We start from the raw sequence: 15,208 nt of genomic DNA, 5'->3' as shown, positions 1-15,208 counted from the left end.
GAGAAGACCCAGGGTGAGCAGGGCTGGAGAAAGCTTTGTGCTCAAATCAGTTCCTGACAAGGGTCACGTTGGGGCCTTTCCAGAGAGTGCAGATGTGTGGAGAGATCCAGGGTGATGGGGACCACAGCCACAGGCGGACCAAAGCTGCCCTGAGAGATTCAGCCACCCAGGCAAAGGGGCTGCCAAACTGGACATGGAGGAGCCAGGGAAGGGGCCCCTCTCTGTGCCCATGGCCAGGGTGTGTCCCTCACCCCTGGGAGCTTCCCCTGGTTTATTTCAGAGTAAAGAGGAGAGGCAAGGAGACCCCAGGGGTCAACAGCCAGCTTCCTCGCAGCCTCCTGCCTCCCTGGAAGGCACTAGGATTAAACAGGCACAGGCACTGGGGCCCCTCCCCGACTCTCCCTTGTCAGTGGGCAGAGCTTCTTGGTTCAGCAGTTGGGAGGGAGACCCTCCAGGGCTGGTGGTTGCAGAGGCTCAGGATGCTGAGGGCTAACTCCAGGAGGCTGAACAGAACTGCAGGTGAGGTGGGCAGTGAGACCCCCACACCACACCTTTGGCAAAGCTCCAGGAAGCGCTCTCTGACCTCCTAGGTCACGTTAGGTACAGTTGTGCCCAAGTTGCCCGGGTGGCTGAAACAGTCAGCTCCACTCAGACCTCCCCTCCTCCAGGAAGCTGTTTTTGGGACACCCCCATCCCTGCTGCCCCACCCACCAGTGTCCCTCACCACAGGCCTCTCATTGCTGGGATGATAGCAGAGGCATTTCTGCTGGATGGCCAGGCTGCACCAGCGTGTTCATAAGCTTTACATTCCAATCCTCACGCCCTGCATTAGCTTGCCTTACAGATGAGAAAACAGGTTCTCAGATGTATCCGCAACTGCCCAAGTCACATGGCCAAGGCTGCTGTCAGGATCCGAGGGCACACACACCCCTGAGCTGGCCCCTTCGACTCCAGGGCAAGGGTGTTGAATGAAGCCCTTTCCTCCACCATATGCAAAGGCAGCCTCACCACTTAAAAAACAAAGAAAACTTTATTCGCTTGACAGTTTCTGTACAGCGACACCAGGCTGTGCAAAGCCCAGTGTCGTCTTCATTAAGCATATTCCCCAGGATGCCTGGTACCGCCTTCTTCTGCCCCAGGCCCCAACTAGCCACCCCCGTGCCCACTAGCTGACCCTGTGCCTTCACAGGGATGAAGCCCTGGCTCTGAGAATGCCTAGGAGGCACCGTTTGCTGGGGAGCAAGGGAACTGACCTTTGGCTTCTTTGTGGCTGGAGGTGTTCCAGCCCTGGTGAGGGGGATCCCATATTGTTTTCTGCTGAGCCCTCTGCACACCGTGGGGGATCCTGGCTGGCGGTGATGGCTGGGCCAGAGACTCAGTTGTCCATCAGCTGGCCATGTCCCCATTTTACGTACAGGCAGCCTGAGGCCCAGAGGTGGAAGGATTTCTCCTTGCCACAGCTGCATCACACTTGAACTGTCGAGACCTCCACCCACTGGTCTGTCTGCTCCCCACTCTAGTCCCGTTGGCTGATACGGTGCCTCCAGCAGACTCCATGGCTTCCCGGAGGGTGGAGGGTCCCCAGTTCACCCTCCAGCAGGAGTGGCAGCAGCTGGGGTACCCCTAGCAGTGGCATGTGGAGAAGCTGGGGTATGCAGAGTATCCAGTTCTGCGACACCAGGAGGCACACCAAGTTTTCCTCTGTCCCTAACACAGACCAGAGGTGGCCCACCAACCTCCCGGGTGGAGGATATGTGGAGTCAGGTCCCTGGGCAGCCCCTTGGTGGGCCATCAGAGACCCCTGGGAGCCAGCCTGCAGGGCAGGAACACAGTGGCATGGCCAGGATCCCAGAAAGGGACTGGAGTGTCTGCCTCAGTTTCCAGGATAATGAATGGTGCAACAGCCTCAGCCAGGCCAGGTGCTGGCTGCCGCTCAGAATCATCTCTGACCTTCGTGACTCTACAATGTGGGTATGAGGGTCCTTATTTCACAGATGAGAACACTGAGGCAAGTGAAGTTCTCGGCCAAAGCCACCCAGCTGATCAGCAAAATTCAGCCCAGGTCTGAGAGTCCACGGCCCCCGGCATCCGAGCAGGAGCACCGCAATCGACTCAGGGGCCAATTTATGTCTCAGGTTTCTGAGAAGGGGCCCTAGGGAAGGAGGGCGGGGTGAGCCTCACAGGCTGGAGGGCTGCGCCAGAGCGGGCCCCGCAGGGGCGGCGGGCACAGCCTCGCCCTCGGGCCCGGCCTCCTCGCCGCGCGCGTAGGTGAGCACCACGGTGACCGTGGCGAAGGTGGCGGCGTTGACGGGGAAGGCGCGCAGCAGCGTGGACGCCAGTCCCCGTGTGAAGACGCGCCAGCCCTCGGCGCGGTAGCTCTGGCGCACGCAGTCCAGGATGCCGCTGTAGCCGCGCGGGCCTCCCCGCAAGCCCGTCGGGCCTGCAGCGCGTGACTTGACCCACGTCACAGGGGGTAGGTGGAGAGCCAGGACATGATGCCCGACGTGCCACCTGCCAGCAGCAGCTTGGGCACCAGCAGGCGGTCGCCCGGCTCGCAGCCCAGCGCCCGCGTGAGCGCGTCGTAGGTGAGGAAGTAGACGCCAAAGCTGGGCGTCTCTCGCAGCAGCGTGGACACCATGCCCCGGTTGACGCCACGCAGACCCTCGTGCCCGTAGATCTGCACGAGGCAGTCCAGCGAGCCCTTGTAGGTGCGTGCCGGGCCCGCATCCTGCAGCTGCAGCCGCGTCTTGGCCAGCTCCATGGGGCAGCAGATGACGCACTGGATGGCGCCCGCCGCTGCGCCTGCCAGGAACTGGTTGAGAGGCGAGTCGTGGCCCAGGGCCCGGAGGGTGTTGCCCTGTACCCCAAACACCAGCGCGTTGATGAAGGTGAGCCCCATGAGCGGCGAGCCCAGGCCCTTGTACAGACCCAGCACCTGCGGGGGCAGAGACGCCATCAGAGCCAGCAACACGCACCTCCTGGGCCCTCCACGCGGAGAGGGGTCGGAGGATGGCAGCCCCAGCCCACCTCAGGGGCTCCTGAGGACCAAGCAGAATTTCGTTGGAATCTAGGTCCTGATTGGCCTCCTGGCCATCCTGACACCTTCCTTCCTGGCTCTCTGGTCTGGGGCGGTGGCAGCCTGGAGGCTGGTTCCCCATCCTGTGCCTCCCGAGCCCTACCAGCCCAGGCCACTTACACTCTCTTGCTTGATGATGGACTTGAAGCAGTGCAGCGTCCCGCGGTACTGAGGCTTCTCCACGCTCTGGACCTGAAGCCGCACCTGGAAGGAGAGGGTCCAGTGAGAGAGGCAGGCAGGCAGGGCCAGAGCACCCAGCTCCCGGGTCTGGCACTCAGGCTGCCTGGGAGGGTCTCCTAAGGAGGCTGGGCACTCAGGCACAGTCTAAGACTTTTGTAATTCCAGGGCAGGGCGGACCGGGTATCTATGCCTTTTCAGGATGGGGTGCCGGTGGGCAAACAGCTACAGGGTCAGGCTGCTGGAGACAGGGTAGGGGGTCCCCAAGATCTCACACCAGTTGAGGTTAAGCCTCCTGTTTACACTATGGCTGCACAGTGCACTGCCGGTGGGGCATGAACGACCTCCTGAGACCGGCCCGTTCTCCAGGTAATGCCTGTCATACTGCTGAGTGGGCGGCCCATGTCCCAGACCAGGCTGAAGGTCCCCTGCCCTAATGTCCCGTCAGACTGGCTTCGAGGCAATAGGTGCAAAAAGTGATGAGCCTGGCCGGGTGCAGTGGCTGCACCTGTAATCCCAACACTTTGGGTGGCCGAGGTGGGTGGATCACTTGAGGTCAGGAGTTTGAGACCAGCCTGGCCAACATGGCGAAACCATGTCTATAAAAAAAATTAACCTAGCGTGGTGGCACACGCCTGTAATCCCAGCTACTCAGGAGGCTCAGGTGGGAGAATTGTTTGAACCGGGGAGGCAGAGGATGTAGTGAGGTCACGCCACTGTATTCCAGCCTGGGTGAGAAAGCAACGCTAAATAAATAAATAAATAAATAAGCAATGACCTTGGCTCCAGGAGTTCCTGCCTGGTCTCTGCCAGTAGCCTTTAGTGAGAACAGCAGTTATGAGTTAACAGAGCAGTGGCAAGAGAACAGCCAACAACCTCCTTGGGGACCCACGTCAGCAGCGCTGGGGCCTGGGACGCTGCTAAGGCCCCGCCGCCTCCGAGCCCAGTGGCCCAGAACCTCTTCCATGTCAAAGCGCTCTTTGTTGCCTATGAGCTTCTCTCTGCTCGATAGGAGGCTCAGACTTGCAGAGCGGGGGGTGGGAGTAAACTAGGTCAAGTCACATTCTCAGGGGCTGATTCCCTAGGTCTGACTCAGAAATGATCATTCTTACAGCCGGGGCCACAAAGCAAGTGCCTTCGGTACTAGGCAGCCTGGGACAGGGGAAAGCTTCACACTCAGTTATCTTGGCATTGGGACAACTGCCCCCATTTCCAAGATGGGAAGACTGAGGCTCAGAGATGTTTTATAACTTGGCCAAAGCTGTCTTCTCCAGGGACATGAGTGGCTGTGTTGGTCAGAGTGAGGGTGGGAGGGAGTGCTGGCAAGGGAGAGCCCTCATCGGGAGCAGCCAGGCTTCTGCCCAGATTCTGGAACCTTTTCCAATTCTCTCCACCAGAATAGGTGGGCCCTCTATTGGTGAATGCACTTACAAAAAATGTTTTGTTAGGAAACAAGTACAATCTCAGTACACCCAGGACCTCAACAGCTGGAAGCCAGCGCTTTAAGATTGGCCCGAAGCACCCCTCCCACCCTGGAGGCCCAGTTCTTGGCCAGCACCTTGATGCGAGGTTTGCTGCTTTCCCTTCAATGTTCTGGGGTCTCTCTCTGTTCCTCCTGCAGGCCCAACACTGGGACTAAGAGGGCTGTGTGAATAGAACCGATGTGACGTGTAGCTATTCCTTCCCAGGTTGGATACTCAATGCCACCTGGGTAGTGTTGTGAAGTCTTTGCAGGTCACATACACTAGTGAACGCCCAAGTCCAGACGCTTGGGAACGTCAGGCTCAGGTCAACTCAGCTTTTCCCACCAATGCGGGCAGAGGTCTCTCCCTACTTTGTTTCTGACCCCTCAGTCTGTGACGAGCCCTCGCTCTCTGGGAGAGGAACTGTGGCCCAGCATCCCAAGTCTTGTCATCTACAGCTCAGGCTCTTAAAATCTTGGGGTGACAGGCTCTCCTTTGAGGATTGATGGGAACGGACCCACCCCTGGGAAACTAGTCATTTGGACACAAGTTTAGGAAGCTCCCAGCTCCCCATAGGGCCAAGAGACCCCACATGAGGACCCCAATCCAGAGGGGGCTGCTTTTTTTCGACTAGCCCGAGCCCCCACCCCAGGATCTGTGCTGGGCCCAAGCTTGTCTCACACCCTCCCTATCCCCTGCTACGGAGGGAACTCTGGGGTTGGGGAGATGGGCACGACAGGGTGGGGTCCAGGCTGGGGTCTGGTTCACCTGGTCTGTACTTACTAGCGCTCTCCAGGGTGAGGCTTACGCCCATCTACAACAAAGTTACACTTTTGCTATGGATGGAGACAGCCCCTAGCTCAGAAAGTAAAGGCGGTTAAAGCAACACAAAATTTCAACATCACATCCAGGCACGGAGCCCCCACAGCCAGCCCCCACCCACCCTCCCCATCCCCTGCCCAGGGATAGCCGGTCACCCCCTCATCACAGGTCAAGATGACTGCTCCCTGATGAGAGTGACTGTTTCCTGATTATTGTTGTGTCCAAGGAAGCAGGACAGAAAATTCCCTTCGTGCAGAACCACGTGTGAAGGCCATGTGCTTCAGGACGGGGGCTGTAGTTCTGGGCGCTATAGAGGAGATCCAGATCTTGGATTCTTTCAGTCCCAAGGGTCTGGGGGAATAAACTGTGACTGTCCCAGCCGTGAGATAGTCTGTGGCCATGTGACAGTACAGACTGACATGGACTCGGGTAGCCCCTGATGATTCTAGGGTACAGCTGCAATTCTATTAAGTTCAAACCAGGCAAAAGGGGCCCGTGGTGTTGGAAGGGAGGACAGTGGGCCAGGCCTGTCATCCCAGCATTTTGGGAGGCCAAGGCAGGAGGATCACTTGAGCCCGGGAGCTTGAGACCAGCTGGACAACGTATCAAGACCCCGTCTCTACTAGTAACTTAAAAAAAAAATTAGCTAGACATGGTGGTATCTGCCTGTAGTTTCAGCTACTTGAGAGGCTGTGGTGGGAGGACTGCATGAGCCTGGGAAATCAAAGCTACAGTGGGCTACTGCACTCCACCTGGGGTGACAGAGCAAGACCTGTGTCTCAAAAAAAAGGAGGAAGTTAGGCCAGTGGAAGCCTCGGAAGAAGGGGCGGGAGGAGTTGATAGGAGCAGGAGTGAAGACTTCCAGAGGGCTGGCCATGTTCGGTTTCTCCTGGGTGGCGGCTCCCCACACCTGTGCTTTGCGATGACTTGTATACCTAGGATGTGTGCACTTTCTTTTTTTTTTTTGAGACGGACTCTCGTTCTGTCACCCAGGCTGGAGTGCAGTGGCGCGATCTCAGCTCACTGCAAGCTCTGCCTCCCAGGTTCACGCCATTCTCCTGCCTCAGCCTCCTGAGTAGCTGGACTACAGGTGCCCGCCACCACGCCAAGCTAATTTTTTGTATGTTTAGTAGAGACAGGGTTTCACTGTTAGCCAGGATGGTCTTGATCTCCTGACCTCGTGATCCGCCCACCTCGGCCTCCAGAAGTGCTGGGATTACAGGCGTGAGCCACTGCGCATGGCCGGATGTGTGCACTTTCTACATGTGCTGGACCTCAACTAAAAACAAACAGTAGCCAGGCGTGGTGGCACGTGCCTGTAATCCCAGCTACTTGGGGGGTTGGGGAGGTCTGAGGCAGGAGAATCACTTGAACCCAGGAGGAGGAAGTTGCAGTGAGCCAAGGTCGCACCACTGCACTCCAGCCTGAGTGACAGACACAGACTCTGTCTCAAAGAAAAAAAAGTTCAGCTTTTTAAGGTAGGTATGTCCAGATGTGATGCTGGAGCGACACAGTGGCAAAAAAAAAAAAAAAAAAAGGACCACAAATAGATCTTCTCAAAGACCACCCTCCAGACAGTGAAGTAGGGTCTGGGGAGTAAAATTTCATAGGCTGGAGAAACTCCTGTCCCTGAGTCACATCAGGGATGCTGCTTGAGGGCTCAGTGGCTTAGGACGGCGGAGCACCAGGACAAAAGTGCTCCCCGGCCTGCTGGGGGCTGCCTGAGGGGGCCGGGCAGGAGCCCAGCAGGTCTGGCCGATTCGTAGCTCAGAGAGCCTAGGCCTCCGCGGAGCTGGAAAGAGGAAGTGAACTCGAGAGGCATTCACAACACATGACGACGAGATATAAACACAGTGCAACGTGGACACTGCCAGGCTGTCCTGGGCTGCTGCGGCCTGGGGGAGGCCTCCCGGGTGGCCTGGCCAGGCAGCGCGTGGGCGCGGCTGGGGCCCGGGGCTGTGTGGGCCGACTCTGCACAGCCTCACTCTCGGCAGGCTGGTGCAGGAAACGTGGGGCCGCTGCCTGCCAAGAAAGCCTGGCCCTTCAGCCTCCTCCACACATGGGCCCACAGTGGATAGAAGAGTTGTGCTTTTCAGAGCTAGCATTTAATCCAACATAAATCATGCTGTTGAGCACTGGCACGATGACAACGTTTGAGCCCAAAGATACAGGGACCTGCCCAAGGTCATGTAGAAAACCAGCTGGCAGAAGGGCCCGGACCTGCACAAGGCCCAGGGACAGCACTTTTTAAGGTCACAGCCAATGCATAAGGCTGGGCCCTCACTCTTGTGCTGGATGCAATCCAGCCTTATGGTAAGCAGTCACTGTCTCTGCCAACAAACACCTGGGCTCTCTAGAAAAGGAGACCGGAAGTCTCCTGCAAACCCAGCTCAGAATGCGCATCCTGCCTTCCTTCCCTCAGTGGGAAGAGGGGCCACGTGTAGTGCTGCCGGCAAACACAAGGCTGGTCTAGTGCCTGCCACTCACAGCTTGCCCTGGGGCCCAGGGAAAAGGGTGAGGAAGGGCCCCACTGGGCTACTTTCAGAACATACAGCCCAACCACAAGTGGAGGGTGGGGGATTTATTTGGGAATTTCCAGCTGGAGGACATAGATTTCCTTGGTTTCTGTTCTGGGGGGTCTGAGAACCTGGAACTCCGGTTTATGGAGGTGTGGGGTGTTGTCAAGGAACTGGCTAACAGAGCCCTTCCTCACGCCTCTGGCACCTGGGAAACTATCACGGGGACTCTCCGTAAGGGTGATCACCACTCCGTGAAGATCATGTTCATGGGAGGTTCTAGTTTTGGCTTTTTTGTATTTTCTCTCTGAACTTTTCTTTCAAGGAAGTGTTTGGGGGAGTTCCGCATGGGAACAATGTAGGTGCCCTTGCTCTGGGTGGGAGGAAACCTCAGCACCTCGGTCCCAGCTGGCCAAGCCCAGGATGAACTTGGCCATGAACCCAGAATGTGGATCAGCCCCAGCTGGGAGATGCCAGGACGAAGCAGCGAGTAAGGTTCAGCCCGGCGCCGTGTAAAAGCAGCTGCCCACCCGGGGCTGTCCATGGAAATGGGATTCTAGCCACCCCAACCCTGTGAGCCTCTTTCCAATGTATGCGCTGAGAAAAAAAAGCAGTGATGAGACTCACCTTGACTGTGTCAAACGGGTGTCCCACAAGCACGCCTGCCACACCTGGAGGAGGAGAGGGGGACTTGTGACCCACATACCTCAGAAATGCAGTGCAGGGCACTGGGCATGAGGGGGTGCTGGCAAGGAGGACTGGCAGGAGCTCCTGCAGGGGAAAGGGGCATTGCCCACGCACCTGTGGGTGCAGCAGGCAGATCCCATGAGCCCCTGGAATCCTCGTGTCCAGTGGGGGGGTATGCATGTGACATTCCAATGCCATGCCAGCATCTGTCCCATTGAGCGCTGGTGACCCATCTGCAGGCTGCTGCTCTCCACGGCGGACTGGTCTGGGTGCCTGACAGTGGAAGCTGTCCCCTGGGAGGCTGCACACACTATTTCTGGGATGTCCCATTAATCCAAACACCTGACATGGGCAGGACGCTCCAGGGATGCTGGACTTTGGGGTCAGACCCTCCCCAGATTTGAACTTTCCCCCTGCCACGCATCAGCCTGGCGTGCTCACAAATGACTCTGTCTCTAGATCTCACTTTCCTTACCTGTAAAGGTTTACCTCCCTCCCCCAGGAAGTGATGACCTCAGGTCCTGATGCAGTGGCTGACACCCCCGTCCCCTTCCCTGAGTGGGAGCCACCTCGAGCCCAGGGAGACAGCTTGTGACTGTGCGGTCTTCCTTGGTTATTATTTCAGGTCCTGCCAAAAATCCAGCCCCTCTTGAAGGACAAAGGTTCACCCCTCCAAAACGGCTCACAAACACTTCTCAGAGTCCTAAACACTGTGTAGGTGGCAACCATCTCTGACTCTTGCCACCACTGTGAGTAAGGCAACCTCATTATCCATTTCACAGGAGAAACAGGCTCAGTGAACTGACTCTGACTCCCTTGCTCCTCTCCCTGGAGTTTCACCTGGACATCTGTTCAAGCTCTCCCTTTACTGCCAGTAGTGTTTATGTATAATTAAAACAGCTAGCATCTGTTGAGTAACAAACTAACATTACAACCCATTCTCACTTTTCCACTTAATGCCTGTGGAAGTTACTATGCATCTCCACAAATTGAACTTTGTATCTTTACCTAACATCCTCTTCATCCTTTAACACTTTGGATCTGGCCAGGTGTGGTGACTCATACCTGTAATCCCAGCACTTTGGGAGGCCAAGGCAGACAGATCACTTGAGGTCAGGAGTTCAAAACCAGACTGGCCAACATGGTGAAACCCCATCTCTACCAAAAATACAAAAATTAGCTGGGTGTGGTGGCGGATGCCTGTAATCCTAGCTGCTCAGGAGGCTGAGGTGGGAGAATCGCTTCAACCCAAGAGGCAGAGATTGCAGTGAGCTGAGATGGCACTACTGCACTCCAGCCTAGGTGACCCACAGAGCGAGACTCCGTGTCAAAAAAAAAAACAAAAAAAAACAAAACAAAACAAAAAAAAAACCTTGGACCCTAAAACCCACTTGATATTAACTTTAACTTTGCCAATTCTGCTTTCTCTTTGGTTACATGTGACTGGTATGATTTTGTCCAACTTGTAATTTTGGTGTTTTTGTTGAGACAAGATCCTACTCTGTCACCCAGACTGGAGTGCAGTGGCATAATCTCGGCTCACTGCAACCTCCATCCTCTGGGCTCAAGTGACCATCCTGTCTAAGCCTCCCAAGTAGCTGAGACAACAGGCATGAGCCACCACACTCAGCTAATTTTTGTAATTTTGGCAGAGACGGGTCTTGCCATGCTGCCCAGGCTGGGTTCAAGAAAACTCAAACTCCTGGGTTCAAGAAAACCCAAGCCTCCCCAAGTGCTGCGATTACAGACATGAGTCACCATGCCCAATGTGTAATTTTGAACCTTTTCTTACTATCTTGTTTTAGATGTTTTTTTGTAAGCAACTATAACTGGATTTTGTCTAAAGCAGTCTGATTTTGCTAGAACAACTGAGGGATCTGACATTTTTATGCCACTTTATTTTATGTGAATGGTTTATTTTACTCCTTTTTCTGTATTTTTGATGGTTTGGGAAAATTACTATTCATTCCCTTTCTTTTTTTGAGATGGAGTCTTGCTCCGTCACTCAGGCTGGAGTGCAGTGGCGCAACCTCGGCTGACCGCAACCTCTCCCTCCCAGGTTCAAGTGATTCTCCTACCTCAGCCTCCCGAGTAGCTGGGAGTACAGGTCTGCCCCACCACACCCAGCTAATGTTTGTATTTTTAGTGGAGAAGGGGTTTCGCCATGTTGGCTAGGCTGGTCTAAAACTCATGACCTCAGTGATCTACCTGCCTTGGCCTCCCAAAGTGCTGGGATTACAGGTGTGAGCCACCACGCCCAGCTATTTATTCCCTTTCTAATTGTTAATTTGTAATTTCAGCAAAGGGTTACTTCCTGTTTCTAATACTTCTAATCATTATATAGAAACAGGATAAGCACCGCCTCCCCCATGACTCTGTCTGCCTCCTTCTGTCCCACCCACCCTAGTAAGAGCTACCTGAAGAAGGCTCCCATCCCTGCCACCTTCCACTGACATTTTCCTAGAGACCGTGAGACTCAATTCACAATTCCCTCTCCTTCCATCTTGGGGTCTCTACTCATCAACTGCCATTTCATTAGAGCCTTTTTTTTTTTCTTTTCTTTTTTTTTGAGATAGAGTCTCACTCTGTCACCCAGGCTGGAATGCAATGGTGTGGTCTCAGTTCACTGAAACCTCCAACTCCCAGGTTCAAGTGATTTTTGTGTTTCAGCCTCCCAAAGTGCTGGGATTACAGGCGTAAGCCACCGAGCCCGGCTCAAAATCTATTTCTTAATCTGACTGGGAAACAGTATGAACACTCTGGAGTGGTGGAGAATCCTGGGCCCAGGCCAGCCTTGGTCCTCTGGCTTTCAGTGCTACAGATGAGAAATCTGCTGCCAATGTGTTTTTTTTTTCAATTCTGTGGGGAGGTCGCTGAGATTTTATCTGTGGATTTCAAGAATATCACCAGGAGATGCCAAAGGTGTGTCTTTTTCTTTAAAGTAACCCTGCCTGGAACAATACCAACACTTTCACTGTGCAGACTCATGCCCTCTTCTGATCAGGGAAAATTTCCACTATTATTTATTCATCATATTCATCATCTCCAGACCTGCTCCCTCTTCTTCCGGAGCCTCTAACATTCACAGGCGGATGAAGCAACCACCAAGCCTATCTTTTCTTTTGTGGCTTCCATCTGGGTTTCTGGTTTTCTAGGCCTTTGTATCCTGGAAACAGGAAATCCATCCTCTTTCCCACTTCAGCTTTTTAATTTTCTAAATTTGAAAATCCTAGTTCCAGAACCTCTTTTCTTGGGCATATCTGGGTTTCTCTGGGTTTTGGAAACTGAACACTTGCCCAGGATGTGCCGCTGGACTTGACTTCTCCTTCCAGCGGGGGACGCCTCGAGGCCCCTCCATGTCCCCTGAAGCTAGGTCCAGCTGTGGGGTCCCCTTCCTGTGGGTGCATGGTCACGCCTCTGGCCCCAGACCTGCCCAGGTGACAGCAACAGCAACAGGGCAAAGGACGGAGACAGCAGAAAGACCCTTACCCCACTTGTCTCTGTTGGGAGGCCCCACTCAGGTCTCCCAGGACAGGCACTGGTTCCCACTTTCTCTTCTGACTTGTTTCAGCACCCTTCAGCAAGGGGCTTGGTCTCCTTCACCCAGAAGAACCCATCCTCAGGAACGGCGTGGGTTGTGAGGCCAGCCTCCATCGGACCAGCCTGCTCACCACCTTCCGGAGCACACGAGGCCTCCAGTCACACCAGAAGCAGAACCCTGTCTCCCAACTCCAAAGCCACTGTCTACTGTCCTCCCTAAGCTTGGCTCCAGGGGCAATCCCCACCCAATCGTCCTCAAGGGCTGAGGCGGGTGGGGAGGAACCACTGTCCTGGGGATGGCTGGCAGCAGAGGTGGTGGGAAGAGGCACACTCCCTTCTCGGGGTTTTCCTCTCCTCCCAGGTTCTCCCACCCCCGGCTGAGCTTTTCTCTCTGTGCCTGCTTCTGTCCATGCCCCATCCAGAGCCCAGTGTTCATGTGGCCTCAAGATTTGGGTTGATCCCCCAACAGGGGAGAGGGGGGAGGCATTCCAAACCTTCCACCATGCAAGGCCTCAAGGATGCTGTCAGTCAAAGAACTGGCCCCGCCTCCCTGAGAAGTTAAAACACGTGACCCACACTAAGCGAATAGTAGGGAGTGGATAGTCCCCCTCCCCAGCCACCAAGGAGAAGCACTGGTATCATCTGCCCTGAGCCTGCAGGTCCCAAGGTGGGGTGCCTCTGGGCAGGCTGTCAGGGACCTGGAGGCTGGGACACGGTCAGTTCACTGTCCTGAGGGCCTATCCCAGCCATCAGGGGAGCACGTGGTGTGACTTTGCTCTAGTCCCTCCACCTCCCTGGGCCTAGGTTTCTCCGATGAGACCAGGAGTGAGCCCCCAGGTGACTTCTGTCCTCGTCCACCTGGGAGGCTCAGGCTTACGCTTGTAGAGCCTTAGCTGGGTGGCCATTATGTGCCTGGGGGCTGCACGAAAAGTAGGGCCTGGGGGCGGAGGGGTGGCCTGTGCCCCAGTGCTACAGAACCAGACAGTGCCAGTCCTTGACCTCACCCACAAACCTGGGGCAGGGGGCATGGATATGATGTCTCCCAGGTGGGCCCATGAGGATGGACAGCGAAGGACATTCCAGGCAAGGAGGCGGAGGAAGGGCAGGCCAGGCAAGGAAGGGCAGAGGAGACCACAGGTGTGCCTGGAGGCGTCAAGCAGGCCTGCCTTCAGGGAAAGTGTTCCTGCCCCAAACCCTGGTGTTTCCAGGAGAGCAGCACCGACGGTAGCGCAACTGCAGAAGGAACTCTGCCCCTCCGGGGAAAGAATCCCCACTCCCCAAAGTCTGGAAGGAGGTGTTGGCCTGGGGACAGCCCCTCATCCCCCACCCACTGGAGCTGGAAGTGGGTGGGGAGCAAGGGTGGAGCAAATAGCGAGATGGGAAGCGGGAGGGGAAGGTGAGAATGGAATCTGCAGAGGACACGCCCCCTCTGTCTCCAGGGCACCCGGCACTAGGTAGAAACTCCCCAGCGATTAACAGCAAACTCTGGGCTTTGTGCCCCGCAGCTTCTGACTGGGTGACCGACCGGGAAGTTCTAACTCCCTTCAACGCACATCACTTCCCCAACACATTCCCTTTTCAACGAGTCTCTCGCCCAAGAAGAAGCAGGCTCCGACGCCACAGGTTTAAATACTTAAGGCCACGCTAGCCACTCCCGCCAGGGCTCTCAGCGCTGGCCAGGAGCTGAGGCTTTATTCAAGCTAAATTCAAGTAGATGAAGAGCGAACAAGGGCAGGTGCTGGGGAGAGAAGTGGGACCAAACAAGGACAACCGGCCGGTCCTCTCTGTAACTCCCGCCGCCAACCACCCTTCCCCCCCGCGATATCTAACCTAGCCTCCCGATGAATCCTGGTGAATAAATTAACCCTCAGGGTAAAAGCAGACAAGCCAGAGGCCCAAGAGAGAACTACCGTGTTCGACGCCTACGGCTGGGGCACGGGAGAGCCTGGACTGCACGCCCTCCCGGGGACAACGGCGTGGGAGAAACCCCAGGGCCGCGGCCGGGCCTCGGAGAAGGTGCCCCACACCGGCTCGCCCGGCCCACCTACCATCCCCCTTCCGCCCCCAGTAGCTCACAAAACCGCGTAGGAAGGGGCGGCGTTCCAAGGCGTGACTCGGCGCCTAGGGTCTGGCCAGAGCGGTTCAGTGCCCTCCAAGGCCAGCCGAGTAAGGGGTCGGCCCGGTAGCCCGAACCCCGTTGGACGGTTGCGAGGGACGGGGTGGAGTCAGCCCCCAAATATACAGCCGGGGGAGGGGACCCTGTTCCCAGTGCGCGCCGGACGGGGATGGGGGAGGGGAGGGAGATGAGCCCGGGACCTCGGCGCGGGGGGCAGTGGGGCATCCTCCCGGCAGTCCTGGCCTCCGCCCAGCCACGGTGCTGCCCCGGCGCCCCAGACCTCCCGTCCGAGCGTGCCCGGAGAGAATAAAGACACCTGCCACCGTGGATAGCCCGGGCCTGAAGTCAATTTACGCCCACGAGAGCCGCCCGAGGCAAGAGCACTGTGGTCCCCATTCACAGACGCGGCGACCCTCGCCAGCGGGAAGGCGCGAGGCCAGGGCGTGCTGGTGGGCCGGCCTCCCTCTCCGGACCCCTTGCCCCGGCCAGGCCCACCGTCTCCTTACCCCCAGCGCATCCAGCCAGGAAGTCCAGCGCCATGGCCGGGTCCCCGGCGAGGCTGCCCTTCCTCCTCGTACTCCCCCTGAGGCCCCTTGCCGGGCTGGGCGCCGTCGGGGTCCCCGAGCTCACGGTGCCGAGGCTGGGCCTGGCCGCCCCTCCTGGCGCGGAGCCAGGGCAGGCGCGGTCGGGGACGGTGGGGACGGCGGCAGCGGCGGGGTCCGCACTGGTCCCTCGGCGGCTGCGGACTCGCTGGATCCCCTCCGGCCGGCGGTCCCTCACCTCGGGCCGCGCGCCCCGCCCCTCGCTCCAG

General features: G+C 56.8%; 1 protein-coding gene and 1 pseudogene across 2 annotated transcripts in view; one reads left to right on the top strand and one right to left on the bottom strand.

Annotated features, from left to right (window-relative positions):
* Positions 1-1,011: 1,011 nt before the first annotated feature.
* Positions 1,012-15,202, bottom strand: SLC25A29 (solute carrier family 25 member 29). The gene is given in 5 exon segments (XM_017892283.1): positions 1,012-2,471; positions 2,474-2,935; positions 3,197-3,280; positions 8,682-8,725; positions 14,904-15,202. Coding segments are annotated over 5 exon segments (918 nt in total). The 5' UTR covers positions 14,938-15,202; the 3' UTR covers positions 1,012-2,177.
* The window catches only part of LOC108542286 (60S ribosomal protein L23a pseudogene), a 2,410-nt pseudogene continuing 2,137 nt past the window's right edge, over positions 14,936-15,208 (top strand). The window contains exon 1 of the transcript XR_001889216.1: positions 14,936-15,091. The product of XR_001889216.1 is annotated as a 60S ribosomal protein L23a pseudogene (transcript). The remainder of the gene's footprint in view (positions 15,092-15,208) is intronic.

This window comes from Rhinopithecus bieti, unplaced genomic scaffold (genome assembly GCF_001698545.2).
Source record: "Rhinopithecus bieti isolate Rb0 unplaced genomic scaffold, ASM169854v2 scaffold_20150, whole genome shotgun sequence".
Lineage (NCBI taxonomy): Eukaryota > Metazoa > Chordata > Mammalia > Primates > Cercopithecidae > Rhinopithecus > Rhinopithecus bieti.
This window is presented reverse-complemented; position numbering and strand designations above follow the sequence as displayed.